At 40.2% G+C, this 17201-nt stretch overlaps 1 protein-coding gene across 1 annotated transcript in view; it reads right to left on the bottom strand.

The window, feature by feature from the left end:
- Nucleotides 1-274: 274 nt before the first annotated feature.
- Nucleotides 275-17201, bottom strand: part of LOC136874093 (uncharacterized) — a 35122-nt gene continuing 18195 nt past the window's right edge. The window contains exons 2-3 of the mRNA XM_067147646.2: nt 6463-6667; nt 275-448 (exon numbers count right to left, since the gene is read on the bottom strand). Coding sequence (XP_067003747.2) covers nt 324-448; nt 6463-6667 — 330 coding nt within the window. The 3' untranslated portion in view covers nt 275-323. The remainder of the gene's footprint in view (nt 449-6462; nt 6668-17201) is intronic.

The raw sequence follows: 17201 nt of genomic DNA, 5'->3' as shown, positions 1-17201 counted from the left end.
GGCTTTGTGAGGAAATTTCCCTTGCTTCTGTGGTGGCTGATTGTGTAGTGTATTGTATGAAAACGAACTGAAATGTATTATGACAAACACAAACGCACAGTCCCCAAACCAGTGGAAGTAACGAATCGCAGTTAAAATCCCACGCCCAGTCCGAAATCGAACCTAGGGCCCTCTGAACCGCAGCTGGACTGAGTTCTGCTTCTGTACCGCTCACTATATCTCATTCTTCACCTACCAGCGGATTACATGGACTAGGTTGTAATATACTTAGCACTATTGTTCACAACATATTTATTTCGTTGAAACGGAAGTAACATAAATTTTCAATTTGTATAACTGGTGCAGCTCTCCACGCAATTTCCATCATTACCGGTGCATATTAATGGAGGTCTGCAGATGGGGATGGTGTATTCTCCAGGCAGAGAAGCGTTGCATTTCTCGTTCACACCTGCAACAGGAACGACAAAACAATTGGTCAGCCTCATGTCGTTAGATTACTAGCACGTAAAAGAACTCCTGTTGGACAAAATTCCAGCATCTTGGCGTCTCCGAAAACCGCCAAAAGTAGTTAGCGTGACGTAAACACAATAACATTATTATTTGTTTTGGAAGATGGATTTCAGGAAATATTTTATAAAATCTAGTGGAAGATGGATTTCTAGGAAATATTTCATAAGGCCTAACTCCTAATGAACAGAGTTGCATTAATTATAATATTTTCACCCTTGATCATGTTCTGTATAAATATCCGTTTCAGCATCGCCTGATTCCATGATCGAGATAAGTTTTCTTCCCAATGGATCTTTCTGAATTCTTGGTGTGCATTGTTCTGCAAGTACCTATGACGCATAGATATGATTTTTATTTCCAAATGCATAAATCTGTGGGAACTAACATATTTGTAATTTACGATTTTCTAATCAATATAAAATGACCACTATGGACAGCTAAAACTAGAACAGTGAAAACCTCTCACCTTACGCACACTTATAGCCTGGACACCCCTTTTCATTGGACATATATTGAACGCACCATTTAATTCCCTATACTTTTAAATGTTAAAAATCCTCTGTACATTGAACATCTCTCAACTATAGACATTGCAGTGCCCTTAAATGACAGTATGGACAGGTTAAAAAATTGATTTTGTTTAGCTGTTTTGTAATGGTTTTGTGCAAGCAGTTTTAACATTGTCATTGGAAATGATGTATGCCCAAGAGCATTTAAAACTAATAACGTTAAGACAAACAGCCTTCCTGTATTTTCGCGTCACAAGAGGAAGCTAATTTTCTTTTTTTTTACAAATTTATTTTTCGTCGCACCGACGCAGGTAGGTCTTACGGCGACGATGATATAGGAAAGGATAGGAATGGAAAGGAAGTGGCTGTAGCCTTAATTACGGTACAGTCGCAGCATTTTCCTGGTGTAAATATGGGAAACCACGGTAAATCATCTTCAGGGCTGCCACCGGTGGGGTTCGAACCCACTTGTTCCAGGGTGCTAGCTCATAGCTGCGCGACTCTAACCGCACGGCTAACTCGCCCGGTAGATGATACTTTCGGTGGCTGGTTAAGACGAATCAATCTAAAAATGAAGAAGGCTAAGCGTAAAATACTGTTGCCATTGGTTTACTGAAAGTCATAGGAGAAAGATACATAGAGAAGAATAGAAAAGTATACACAGTCTTTGTATACTTAGAGAAGGCATTTGACAAAGTGGGGTGGGATAAGCTCTTGGAGATACTTAAAAATATGGAGTGGAATGGAGAGAGAGAAGACTGATCAAGGAATTATATTATAACCAAACAGCAAGAGTGAGAATAAGAGGAGAATTAACAGAAGAAATCAGACTAGGGAGAGGTGTTTGACAGGGTTGCTGCTTATCACCAACTTTGTTTAATATTTACTTGGAGGAAATTATATGTGAATGCTTGGATGGTAAAGGAGGTGTCAACGTTTGAGGTAAGAGAATTGAATGTATAAGATTTGCTGATGACATGGCTGTCATAGCTAAAAATGTGAAGGACCTCCGCAAAATGCTGAGAGAATTAAACAAAACGTGTGAAGAGTATGGAATGAGCGTAAACAAAAAGGAAACCAAAATCATGATACTTAGAGGTAAAGGTGAAAAAGCGACAATCAAGATGGGGAAGAAATTATTGAACAGGTGAATAAGTTTAAGTATCTCGGAAGTATTGTGACTGAAGACCTTCACTCTATAACAGACATAAAACTCGAATTGCCTTAGCCAATGAAAGCTTCAACAAGAAGAAAAAACTGCTTTGTGGCCCGCTAGAGAAAGATCTGAGGAAGAGAGTTGCAAGGTGTTACGTATGGAGTATAGCTCTATGTTATATGGCGCTGAAACATGGACTTTAAGGAAGGAAGAACAGAGAAGAATAGAGGCCTTTGAGATGTGGATTTGGCGAAGAATTGAAGGAGTAAAGTGGGAAGATAAAATATCAAATGAGGAAGTTCTGAAGGGAGTGGGAGAAGTGGCGAGCATGCTGACCGTAATCCAAAATACGAAGAAAAATTGGATAGGGCATAATCTAAGACACAACACTTCACTACGAGTAGCAATTGAAGGGATGATAAAAGGAAAACGAGGAAGGGGAAAGAAACGATACCAGTTATTAGACAGCATTAGAAAAACGAAGGAAAATTATGCAGAAGTGAAGAAAAGGGCACAAGATCGAGAGATATGGAGGTCACAGTCATGACTGGACCTGCCGGATGGCAGAACAACCTATGATGATGATGATGATGATGATGATGATGATGTCAATAATGCAACAAGCAACGAAGACCTAGATGTATGAAATGTCGCAGTAAAAGGTATGCCATCCAAGTAGTGAAGCGCAACCGCTAGATAAAGGGATAACTCAAGGTGTAAAATTACTGTACAGAAAACAGTTAATGCGGACCCTCATCAACGCAGCAAATAAGTGCAACAATGCGGTGTGACGGTCTTTAACGCAATTTTCTGGATCCATCATGCTTGGATGGACGTGTCTAAAGAAACAGTTATGAAATATTTCCATCATGCAGAATTTGTGCCCCAGTCAACTGAAGAGGAAGAGCCATGTCACACAGATAACATGTCGTTAACTGAGAAACTGGGATGTCTCCTTGAAGTGAAGAAATAATTGTTGTCCCGAAGTAGCCACCTCTTCATCAAAAAGATAAGCAGTGTATTAATGAGTTGGAACGTTATGTGTTCGTGTATAATCAACCAGAAAGGATTGAAACTCTATTTGGATTACGTCGGAAAATTGTATCACAATGGGCACGTTCAAAAATCGAAAATTAATACTGTGAAGGTTTTATTTGTCTTTTACAGTTTTAGTAAGCATGAAATTAATTGTACTGTACTGTATATAAATTCAAAGAACCGCTGTTTTCATTATGTATAGAATATACATTACAAATTACTCTGAGTTTGTTGAAAACCTTTCTTAGCAGAGTAGCCCCATCTACGAAGAACGTAATATTAAGGAATTTTCTTAATTGTGCCGAAAATTGAAGGTATACCGGGCCCGCAAAAGTTTCAAATTGCGAGTCTTGGATAGATCTATGAAAGTTTTAAAAAATTTGAAAATCACTTTCGGCCTAAATGCAGTTCCGAACTACATCCTAAAATCGCTCGTGTCTTTACTAGTTTCCTTTTTTAGTCAAATCCTAGCCAAATTAACTTATTTACATGATTCTCTATATAATGTGTTGTTGGTTCAATACCCAAAGGCGTTTTTTGATGTTTTATAAATATCAACACCGATTGTAGTTATAAGGGCTTAAATGAAACGCTGCATTGACTGACATTAGCACTCGTGGTGATGCTGAAGTGAAACAATGTATTGACTCACATTAGTGTTCGTAGTGGTGCTTAAGTGAAACTCTGCATTGACTCACATTAGCGCTTGTGGTGGTGCTTAAGTGAAACAATGTATTGACTCACATTAGCGCTCGTGGTGGTGCTTAAGTGAAACTCAGCATTGACTCACTTTAGCGCTTGTTGTGGTGCTTAAGTGAAACTCAGCATTGACTCAGATTAGCGCTCTTAGTAGTGCTTAAGTGAAATTCTGCATTGACTCACATTAGCGCTTGTGGTGGTGCTTAAGTGAAACAATGTATTGACTGACATTAGCGCTCGTAGTGGTGCTTAAGTGAAACAATGTGTTGACTCACATTAGCGCTCGTAGCGGTGCTTAAGTGAAACTCAGCATTGACTCACATTAGCGCTCGTAGTGGTGCTTAAGTGAAACTCAGCATTGACTCAGATTAGCGCTCTTAGTGGTGCTTAACTGAAATTTTGCATTGACTCACATTAGCACTTGTGGTGGTGCTTAAGTGAAACTCAGCATTGACTCACATTAGCGCTCTTAGTAGTGCTTAAGTGAAATTCTGCATTGACTCACATTAGCGCTCGTAGTGGTGCTTAAATGAAACTCAGCATTGACTTAGATTAGCGCTCTTAGTGGTGCTTAAGTGAAATTCTGCATTGACTCACATTAGCACTTGTGGTGGTGCTTAAGTGAAACTCAGCATTGACTCACATTAGCGCTCTTAGTAGTGCTTTTTTTTTTTGCTAGGGGCTTTACGTCGCACCGACACAGATAGGTCTTATGGCGACGATGGGATAGGAAAGGCCTAGGAGTTGGAAGGAAGCGGCCGTGGCCTTAATTAAGGTACAGCCCCAGCATTTGCCTGGTGTGAAAATGGGAAACCACGGAAAACCATTTTCAGGGCTGCCGATAGTGGGATTCGAACCTACTATCTCCCGGATGCAAGCTCACAGCCGCGCGCCTCTACGCGCACGGCCAACTCGCCCGGTTTTAGTAGTGCTTAAGTGAAATTCTGCATTGACTCACATTAGCGCTCGTAGTGGTGCTTAAATGAAACTCAGCATTGACTTAGATTAGCGCTCTTAGTGGTGCTTAAGTGAAATTCTGCATTGACTCACATTAGCGCTTGTGGTGGTGCTTAAGTGAAACAATGTATTGACTGACATTAGAGCTCGTAGTGGTGCTTAAGTGAAACAATGTGTTGACTCACATTAGCGCTCGTAGCGGTGCTTAAGTGAAACTCAGCATTGACTTACATTAGCGCTCGTAGTGGTGCTTAAGTGAAACTCAGCATTGACTCAGATTAGCGCTCTTAGTGGTGCTTAACTGAAATTCTGCATTGACTCACATTAGCACTTGTGGTGGTGCTTAAGTGAAACTCAGCATTGACTCACATTAGCGCTCTTAGTAGTGCTTAAGTGAAATTCTGCATTGACTCACATTAGCGCTCGTAGTGGTGCTTAAATGAAACTCAGCATTGACTTAGATTAGCGCTCTTAGTGGTGCTTAAGTGAAATTCTGCATTGACTCACATTAGCGCTTGTGGTGGTGCTTAAGTGAAACAATGTATTGACTGACATTAGAGCTCGTAGTGGTGCTTAAGTGAAACAATGTGTTGACTCACATTAGCGCTCGTAGCGGTGCTTAAGTGAAACTCAGCATTGACTCACATTAGCGCTTGTGGTGGTGCTTAAGTGAAACAATGCATTGACTCACATTAGCGCTCGTGGTGGTGCTTAAGTGAAACAATGTATTGACTCACATTAGCGCTCGTGGTGGTGCTTAAGTATATCGATAGTGACGGCTTACTATTTGAAATCACGGCCTACCAGACATCAAAACTGATCCAATGTATCCATATACGGTAAAGTTTATTTTCTAGAGTGAATTTATATCTGAATACGTGTTATCTTCTAGTTTCTTTGTGTAGTGGAGTAAATATCAGCCAAACGAGCACTTCACGATTCTTTTAGTGTGGTAACCATATTGCTCTGTTCTGCAACGTCTTTGAGGATGTGTCCGTAATGCCAGGGAAGGACGATACCGAGAGCACAGGTGACAACACTTCGTGCGGAGAATGTGGAAAACAGATAACAGAGACCAGTGCTGCTGTGGGCTGTGATGGAAGTTACCGTAAGTGGTTTCACACGGAGTGTTCCGGAGTTAATGCGGGTGACTTCGCGACTCTCAAAAAGCCTAGCACTACATTACTATGGATGTGCAAGATATGCAAAGATGATTTAATTATGTTAAGACATGGAAAGGAGGAATTAAAAGCAATATGTGAAGAAATAAGAAGTCTTAAGGAAAGCATCAAGCACACGGTTGCGGAGGAGATAAATAAAGCTATGCCTAGACAAAATGATATGCCTGTATATCGTACTGCATCCAATGTGCCCACGAATACCTTACTATTTTGTACAAACTGTATTGCCACCCCACCGGAGGAGCTGGAACCCTATCTTCAGGAACCCTGCGGTAGTGTTAATGAAAATGGTATGGCTGTGTATTAATTCACGTACAGCCGCTATATTTCCATTACCTGGCCGCCGCCACTCAAGCGTGTCCGAAAACCTACAGTTGTTAGAATATAGGAACAACGTAAAGAGAGAACTTACCCACATATCGGAGACATATGTTGCATTTACCGCAGAAGCCTCCTTTCTCCTGATACTCTCCATTTTCATCCCTACAGCGGTCAGGGTCCTTCACCACACACTTGACTTTTATGCGGTCACAGTCCTCAGCACTTCTCGGACGAGTGCACTCCCTGGCGTACGCTGCTAGGACCAGAGACAGGAACAGCAATGGTCTCAGGTTCATCTGAAATAGTCACAGAGAAAATATTTTTTCCCATCAGATTCTGTGTCCGACTCGTTGGCCGAATGGTCAGCGTACCGGCCTTAGCTTCAGAGGGTCTCGGGTTCGATTCCCGGCTGGGTTGGGGATTTTAACCGGCGATTTTAACCTTCATTGGTTAATTCCAGTGGATCGGGAACTGGATGTTTGTGCTGTCCCCAACATCCCTGCAACTCACACACCACACATAACACACTCCTCCACCACAATAACACGCAGTTACCTACACATGGCAGATGCCACCCACCTCCATCGGAGGGTCTGCCTTCTTCTTCTTCTTCTTCTTCTTCTTCTTCTTCTCCTCATTATTATTATTATTATTATTATTATTATTATTATAACCAACCAGCAGCTTCCACATTGTCACAGCCGTGAATGGGACTTTGGTGCAAACTACATTTTATTCTGGCCTGTGTCAAGAGTTGTATGCAAACGTTACTGCATCCATCAAGAAATGACGACAGGCAGAGCACCTTCAAATACCACCGGACTGAGCCAGGATCGAACCTGCCAAGTTGGGGTTAGAAGGCCAGCGCCTTAACCGTCTGAGCTACTCTGCCCGGCGATTATGTGAAGTGATTGCAGTTTGTTTGGTTGGCACTTACTGCAACAACCAGAGAGATGGTGGTGGTAGTGGTGGTGGTGATTATTGTTTTAGGGGGAATTGCAACTAGGCATCCATCCTGTATTGACACTAATCAGAGGGGAAAATGGAGGGTATCCGACACTTCGAAAGCTGAAGTTGTCGGCCAAAGAAAGACTAGGGCCACGAAAGACGTGGAAATGAAAGACACCCTACGCCTCCAGACATAATACCATCGGGATCAGAAAAAACAAGAGTTGACCAAGTGAGGTCGGATAGGATAGACGAAAGTAAGGAGCGTGGCACAAGTAAGTGGAAACAATACCAGGACTTATCTAAGGGTTGTTAACCCACGCTCCCAAGTTGAGAGCCTCTGATGCCCCTTTTAGTCGCCTCTTACGAGAGGCAGGGAATACTGTGAATATTATTCTACAGCCCCGCCCACAGGGGATAAACCAGTGAGAGAGATGTATATAAAATGTAAAAATAACAACTTATAATCCTGCATTGCTTTTGCAACGCTTGATGTTTTTGTTATGTACTGAAATTAGGATGCTTCCATTTTAATAATAATAATAATAATAATAATAATAATAATAATATAATAATAATATTATTATAATATTATTATAATATAATATAATATTATTATTATTATTATTATTATTATTATTATTATTATTATTATTATTATTATTATATAATATAATATTATTATTATTATTATTATTATTATTATTATTATTATTATTATTATTATTATTATTATTATTATTAAGTACTGGTTTACTATAAATAAATGGTTATGTAACTGTACTACACCCCCTCCTCGATTACTTCCCACGTGTTTGGGGACACTGTATTCAGAGGCCAAATGTTCAAGGTCCACACTCACTTACTCAAACACTATATTCGTATTCACAGTAACGTTACTTTTATTTGTTGGTCTGCTATTTGCGAACTAAGTGAGGCCACAATCATTTAAAGCGGTCGCCGTATTCTCTTGCTATGACGCTCCGATTGAACTGAGTGCGCATAATCGAGCTCTCAAAGCACGTCAACACCTTACGTATAGCACGACAGATTGAAGTAAGACCGTGGAAATCAAGCGATATAAGCGCTAGTTCCGTCAGCTAGTGTGACAGAGAGAGCAGAGCGAGTGTGAGAGAGTCAGTGAACAGCTGTTGCCGTTCTCTCCATTCGCCATGGTTCTAGCACTTGTCCAGTAAAACCCCTCTATAACGCACACCTTCGGGACCGAAAAAAAATGTCCGTTATGAAGGGATGACCGCCCGAGAGAGGTTACGAAACCGGTATCATTAAACATAAGTTGGAACACAATAACCTATGTATTGTATGTGTTAACAATTCTCCCAAATGTACCTTTAATTGTATGCTGTATAGAGTATTGTACAATATACTGCACTGTACTCACATGAGAAAGTTATAGATGAGCTTCTGCAGCTGGGATTTACTGTATTAAAGAGACAAAAACACTTCTATGGAAACCTCTATTGAGCACGCTGTACACTCTTACCGTTCACCATGTTAAAATTAAGAAGAACATACGAGTTTTTTTAATCAGTATGTAGATGTAACAATATCTAGCACAGTATAATAAAATATTAGTACTCGAAAAAATTCTTAATGTTCGTTTGTTTTATCCATTTCGGTTTAGCAATGATATTTTCACTATTTCCTGGGTCAAATTTACACCTTTTCCATCGTTTTGTTTACAATAAAATTCTTTCAGTCGCTTAACAATGCCGAGAGCCTTCACTGTACGAGGTTATTGCCTGCACATTAATTTAGATATTTTCTTCAAAGTCGTTCATTAGCATCACCTTCACTCCCGCTTTCGTCAGAATCTTCATTTGTGTCCTTCTTCCCTTGAATTGACTGAAGAATCGTTTTCGTGTCTCCACTCTCACACTCTGCTAACATCTGAATCAAATTCGATATATGTGTTCACTTGTACATTGTAAACTGCTGCATTAATCAACTATTGTGTTGTTTCCGTGTTATCAGGAAAGGTATCCGATTGTATTTCGGGATGTCCACCACTAGCGGGAAACCCAGCTTTCAGAAAGCAGTTACTAATTGTTGAGGCTGTAACGTTTTTCAATGCATTGGTTATCCACGAAATTGCTTGGAGAACATTCAGTCCCTTTGTCAGTGTTTGAAGGGTTACTTCATTCCCGTTAAGTTCTGATACTATGTGCTTCATCACTAACTGTCTGTACATAACCTTGAAGTTCTGGATCACTCCTTAGTCAAGCGGCTGAGAAAATGATGTTACATTTAGTGAGAAAAAGAAGATCTTCACATTTTGCAACTTAATTGTATCCGGATGATATGCTGCATTCTCAAGGAATAATAAGACGTTTCGCTCCTGGCGTATCATTTTTCTGTCCAAATCTCCTAGCCACTCTATCATTATTTCTCTGGTCACCCATGCTTTCCTATTCGCTTTCCATTCAATGCCAAACTTCGTAACGTCCATATTCTTACAACACCTTGGTTTTGCAGCTTTTCTTATCACAAGGGGCTTCTCCCGTTCTCCACTCATGCTTACACATAACAAGACCATAGGGCGTTCTTTCGCAACGTTTCCACCAGTACAACGATTTCCTTTGAAACACAAAGTTTTGTCGGGTAAAGCACGAAAAAATAATCCAGTTTCATCGGCATTCAAAATATTTTCCGGAGCATACCCGTCTATGATTGAAGGTATTTTTTCTTGCCAGTTTTCAACAATCTCCATATTAACACTGGATGATTTTCCGCAAATCACTCTGAAGTTGATACCATGTCGCTTTCTGAATCATTCTAGTCAGCCATTCGAGACTTTGAAATCTCCAATACCTATTTCTGCCGCGAATTCTAACGTTTTTTGCTTGTATCATTGGTCCTGGCACAGGGACATTTTGACTTCTTATTTTAGCGAACCACTCTAGCGTTGCCTTGTCAATCAGAGCTCCACTAGCACTTTGAAACAGTTTAATGCGCTGTTATTTGCCATTTAAATGCCATTCTTTCACTAGTTCCCCTTGCTTTTTTACAATTTCAGCTGCCCGTGTCTTTCCAATCTTGAACACTTCAGGCAGTTTACGCACGCCACACTTCTCACGTTTATGATAGTCTGTTATGCCTACCTTTTCTTTTAGAGTTAAAAACTTCCTCGGAGCCATGTTTACACCAACTTACTAACGTAAAACTGAACACATCAAAAGCCTACGAGTCAATGAAAAGTAACCTGACAGTGAATGTCGAGCATGTCAGATCACACAACATCCGGAAGTGATAGCGTAGCATAGTGTTGCCTTCCAAGGATGTACAGCTGGACCAAAAGTTGCGATGTCTTCGATTCTTGGAAGTACCGCCTGTGCAAAAAGTAAGCGAATACATACTGTACAGGACACAAATACTGTATTTTTTGAAAACGAAAGTGTCCGTTAGGAGAGGTTTAATTGGAGTTTCTCGTGGCTATGGTGTGTCCGCGTGCCTAATAAAGGGTATCCGTATAATAGGGGTAAATTACTCATACACAACATGGTATTCAATTACGGACCTATAAAATCGTCCGCCAATGAGGGGTGTCCGCCGGTGAGAGGTGTTCGTTAAGGTAGGTTTTACTGTACTTAACTCACAGACATAATTTTACTTCCGGTAGAATAGTACAGTGGAACGCCGACTGAAACTTTGGTACAAATAACACTGATCAACAAAAAATTACTTTCGTTGAATATCTTGGTATCCAACACGCGTTCTAAGACAATTGAAACGTGTTGAGTTAAAATATGCAAACCATTGTCTCTATCACCCATTCTTTTTGAGATATACGACATCAATAATTTACATAAATTTAACATTGTATCAAGGAAACTAATTCGCAGACAGAAGATTCACTAGAGCATTGATTGCTATATGGACTGCTAATGAAAATGAAGAGTAGTGCATTTGCACAACATGGCACATATTGGATTTGTTAGTTTCACAGCCGCACACGTACCAAAACAGATCTGGTGAATTTTTGCAACCTCTGGACCACATAATGTCCATTGTTACTGACAATAAGAAAGAAGCAAATGAAAATATTCGGCTTTGTATGAAAATAACGAAAAATTATGAAAACTATTCTCGCTGACTGCTGTTCCATAGAAATAAAACTTTGTCAGCATCTTCAAAATCTGACGTGATAGGGCAAAACGGTTCTCAGATTTGAAATCAGCATGAAAAACTGCATTGGAAATAGTAAACATCATGTCAGATATCTACCCCTTGTAAATCAGTGTAATTATTTCCCCCTACCGCAAGACCCTTTCCCCTTCCGCCATAAATTAAGCTCTCTAATAACCCTCAGTCTACGTCCTATCAACAGCAACTTTTCAGCCATTTATATATATAGAAGAAGTGGGTAATCTGGGTGGATACGGAGGGATATTTTCATCACCCTTATGGTTATCAGCAGATGGGGCTTGGGTTGGTAGGTGGGAAGAAGAAGAAGAAGAAGAAGAAGAAGAAGAAGAAGAAGAAGAAGAAGAAAGGAGTCAAAATGCTCACTCATTCATACTTTTCACCTCCAACTGCTTCCCGTGTCTCCTTACACACCACCACAAAAAAAGAAAAACAATGCTAGTCCATCTTTCATACTTCCAATCGCTTATCTTATTTTATCATCCCCAAAGTATTCAGTACCATCGTAACAACAAAATAAATTCATTAAAAAATAAATAAAATAAATTACCGCATTTAATCAACTTGATAAACGTACACAAATAACTAGCCAAGAGGCCGAATACCCCTCCCCATCTCATCACTGTCCACATCCTTCACACACCTCCTTAATCCTTCACTTATACCCAACCTGCCGGAATCTCCTGGCCAGAGAGAGGACGTTACCCTCTAGGTGGCCTGCCCCTCTCCTTCAGGGAGGGGAATGGAACACTTGGATGGATAGATAGATAGATAGATAGATAGATAGATAAATAGATAGATAGATAGATAGATAGATAGATAGATAGATAGATAGATAGATAGATAGATAGATAGATAGATAGATAGATAGATAGATAGATACAGTGGAACACTCAGCGCATGAGAGCCATCAGTACTGGCTATTTAGACCTCAGTGTTGCCAAGCCGTGCGCAGTGACAAAGCACAGAGCAAGAGCACTTTAATGCTGGTTTAACGGAAACTTATCCCGTTAGAGCTAGGTGAGCACTGACCGGTGGTTACTATTCGACAACATTAGACAATTTTCACTTCGATTGGCTCGTGATGGGACACTATCCTGTAGGCCTACAGATCAGTACACATCGTATTTTCTAAATTCTTCTTCTCTTAAATAATTTTCTTCCGCATGACAGGTCGCTTTTCCCCCGCCAGTGTACGTGATAGAGATTTTCCGACTTCACAAAAACAGATGAGTAGAAGGGTATAGTTTTCACCCCGGGACTCCTATGTACTCGCTCCCAACAATATACTGTATATATATGCTGCATAAGTCACCAATATAAGCATGCAACTATGCTCAAAACGTGGTAAAATGTGCACTTATTTTCATGCTATTAAACACTTGTATGAAATGCAAACGAAATATTCCTTTGCTAGACACGCGATTCACCCACACCAATACATAACATCATGATCATAAATGAACAACTGAACGAAGTGGACAAAAGACAAAAGAGTAGCGTTACAAAAATGTTGCAATGTTTGGGTTGGGAAGAACTGAGATAAAGAAGAAGAGCTGCTCGACTAAGTGGTATGTTCCGAGCTGTCAGCGGAGAGATGACGTGGAATGACATTGTGACTTCCCCTCTTGGAGAACAATAATTGAACGAGAAATGCAACCATGCAAGCTAAGGGCGCCAATCTTTAAGTTGATGACTTAAAGATAAAAATTTATAATCAAGCTTGGACGGACTCTTATCACAGGGGTGGGGTGATAGTGCACTAATCATTAAGCAGGAGAATTAGAAATCAAAAGGCTAATTAAGGCAGATTGATTAAAGTGAACTAGGAAAATACTATTTATTATATTGAATATAAATGACGACGGTTTAACGAGAACTGAATTTAAAATAGGAAATGAATTTAACAAAAAGTTGAATGACTCTACTTCGCGAAAACTTGCAATATTTTTAACTCGCTTGCTCACCATGTAGTCTTGTTCTGCTGGTCCTTGGAAAGCTTCCATCCTTGTAGCTGGAACATCACCGGTCGTCTTTGAGATATCTTCATCTGCAGCTAAGTACCATTCCTGTCTTGCAAATTTCATCAACCACTAATTGGATGATGGCTTTGAAACTATCACTCCCTGTTATGCTCTATCCCATATATTGGAGATGAGCCCTAAGTCATAGTTAGAAAAACCTCCTTGGGTTATGTGGAGAGGATACTCAATTAATAATCCTTCCAACTTTACTGAAAATGTGCACTGAAGTTTCATTTCTATCTAGTTTAATACTACCTATTGTCTTAGACTGGTATAAACTGGTCTAATACAGAGCTGTTCGTACTTCCTGATGAGAGTGGCTATACACCCATCTTTCAGAAATTCCTAAGTACCACGTCGTGGTAACGAAGTAATTAATGTAGAAGTGATAAACTATCACACTAGTCCACTATGGTACAACAACCATAAGACAAGTTATCAGACCTAAAGCGAAATACAAGATAGAAGAATCAAGAAGAATCCCGAAGAATAATGATGCCAAGAGCTCCAACACGCCCTTTTATAACCTTTTCTGGCTCTAATTACAGGTCGCTACACGTGGTCAAATCAGTTGACACGTCTCTCCCCACTCCAGATATTAGAGTTGATGGGTCCCAAGCAAGATATCAACTGTTCTTCTATTAGCCCTTTCACTCAGTATCCATGGCAACATGACGCTCCTTTGAAAATATAGGCGGTGATCAGTTTGAATTATTCTGGTCGAAATACAGTAGCTGTCGTTACAACGTTTGAATACGTGCTCGCTTTTCCCAGAATTTGATGTCTAAATTTTTCCTTCCTTCTTCCTCAGTGATGTGGCAAGATAGAGGAAAATCTACTGCAAGTTAAATTTAAACGAATGTCGCAAGAATCTAAGTTAATATTAGGATATTCAGCCCTCGTTTACAAGTCGTAGTTACAAAGTAATGAAATGATAGTGAGCAAATGATTAAACATGAATTATAATAAAATTACATACCAAGATAAATATCATGACGTTAAATTCCTGAATTAATTACACATAATAAAATTAACATAATTACACTGTGACGTCTGGAACGTTACAACATTAGTAGACGAATAAGTTTGAATGGCGTTCATAAAAGTAGGAAGGATCACAATATGAAGATAAAGTTGGAATTCAAGAGGACAAACTAGGGCAAATATTCATTTATAGGAAGGGGAGTTAGGGATTGGAATAACTTACCAAGGGAGATGTTCAATAAATTTCCAATTTCTTTGAAATCATTTAAGAAAAGGCTAGGAAAGCAACAGATAGGGAATCTGCCACCTGGGCGACTGCCCTAAATGCAGATCAGGATTGATTGATTGATTGATTGATTGATTGATTGATTGATTGATTGATTGATTGATTGATTGATTGATTGATTGATTGATTGATTGATTGATTGATTGATTGATTGATTGATTGATTGATTGATTGATTGATTGATTGATTGATTGATTGATTGATTGATTGATTGATTGATTGATTGATTGATTGATTGATTGATTGATTGATTGATTGATTGATTGACAGGACAGTACTTGAATTCGGATGCGACTGTAAATGTTTAACATTCTGGTAGATCCACATGTTCGGTATCAGCACATTCTCTTTGGTACCAGCCAAATATTTGTTGATAGCTACAGTACAATGATGTCACAGCCCGGATTATGTTTAAGGACATCACGAGATTTTAATTGCAAACAAAGTCTGAGGTTTCCTGAGATACCTTCAATTTCACGCTTCATGTTCTCCATAATGTCCAGCGAATCACCAAGACGCAAACAATCCACGTGTTTCTAGCTTATTGACAGATTCTGATATAATTTGGAAGTGTCTTGATAAGCACCAGTTCCCTTTAAACCATTTAATTGCCGAAAGAGTACTTCTAATTCTTTTTCTTCTTTTACCGGGTGAGTTGGCCGTGCGTGTAGAGGCGCGCGGCTGTGAGCTTGCATCGGGAGATTGTAGGTTCGAATCCCACTATCGGCAGCCCTGAAAATGGTTTTCCGTGGTTTCCCATTTTCACACCAGGCAAATGCTGGGGCTGTACCTTAATTAAGGCCACGGCCGCTTCCTTCCAACTCCTAGGCCTTTCCTATCCCATCGTCGCCACAAGACCTATCTGTGTCGGTGCGACGTAAAGCCCCTAGTAAAAAAATCTTCTTTTTCTTCATCTTTATCTATTTACCCTTCTGGGTCGGTTTTTCCCTCGGACTCAGTAGGGATCCCACTTCTACCACCTCAAGGACAGTCTCCTGGAGGTTCAGACTCTGGGTCTGGGGGTACAACGGGGGAGGATGACCAGTACCTCACCCAGGCGACTTCGCCTGCTATGCCTTACTGGGGGGGATGTGAAGATTGGAAGGGATAGACAAGAAAGAGGGAAGGAAGCGGCCCTGGCCGTAAGTTAGGTACTCCCGGCTTTGCCTGGAGGAGAAGTGGGAAACCACGGGAAACCACTTACAGGATGGCTGAGGTGGGAATCGAACCCACCGAGCTCGATAGCTGCAGTCGCTTAAGTCCGGCCAGTATCCACTATTCGGGAGATAGTAGGTTCGAACCCCACTGTCGGCAGCCCTGAAAATGGTTTTCCGTGGTTTCCCATTTTCACACCAGGCAAATGCTGGGGCTGTACCTTAATTAAGGCCACGGCCGCTTCCTTCCTACTCCTAGCCCTTTCCTGTCCCATCGTCGCCATAAGACCTATCTGTGTTGGCGCGACGTAAAGCAACTTGCAAAAAAAAAAAAAAAAAAAGGGAATCGAACCCATCTCTACTCTACTCTACTCAGTTGAACTCCCGAGGCTGAGTGTACCCCGTTCCAGCCCTTGTACCACTTTTCAAATTTCGTGGCAGACCCGGGAATCGAACCCGGGCCTCCGGGGGTGGCAGCTAATCACACTTACCACCACACCAGAGAGGTGGACGCCGAAAAAGTTCACGGCATTAATTATTTTACATTTTGTTGAAGACTGCTTGTAAAACACGTTAAAATAAATGCATAATAAAGGTCGAAAACATGCACAATAAATCCGAAATTTGAAATGTGTGTACTAATCGCAGTATGCATATATGTGCACTATTAAACTTAATTATTCGTCCAATTTCACCTTCAAACGCACTTCCTTGTTGGTTTTTGAGGTCTTCATATCGCCAAACATATTGCATAATTAGCCGATGTCTACAGATTAGAAATCTATTGGTCTTGCATGACTAGGGATAGAAGGGTAGGAGGGGGTTACTTGAAGTTCATATTTCTTCCGGGGTTTCACTTGGAGTTGCCGAGCTGTAGCGCGTGTTCTGCCCGCCCGGTTAGTCATTCACTCGAAGACGGTAGTTTGAAGGCATTCCCGTTTCTACATTATATGTCATTTAAAACTTGTGATTTTTGAATAGACTATATTATTTAGCACTGAATATTTTTGCACAAAATGAACCGTTAGTTAAAATACGAAGAAACAAGCAGATATATATTTGCACAGGAATTGAAGTATTAAGGATGCACAGAAAAAATCATAAAGATTGCAAGCAAATCTGATGTTTATTCAGTATTTTCAATGTAACAAAGTAACGTTTAACAGTTTTCCACAGAAACGTATTCAATTATATTCACAATTCTTCACACAGGTACCTGAGTTCCCCGTGCATTTTAAGGGTGGCCGGCAAATGGAGGTGACGATGTTAT

The sequence above is a fragment of the Anabrus simplex genome, chromosome 5 (genome assembly GCF_040414725.1).
Source record: "Anabrus simplex isolate iqAnaSimp1 chromosome 5, ASM4041472v1, whole genome shotgun sequence".
Lineage (NCBI taxonomy): Eukaryota > Metazoa > Arthropoda > Insecta > Orthoptera > Tettigoniidae > Anabrus > Anabrus simplex.
Note: the sequence above shows the minus strand (reverse complement) of the source record. Positions and strands in the feature narration are given on the sequence as shown.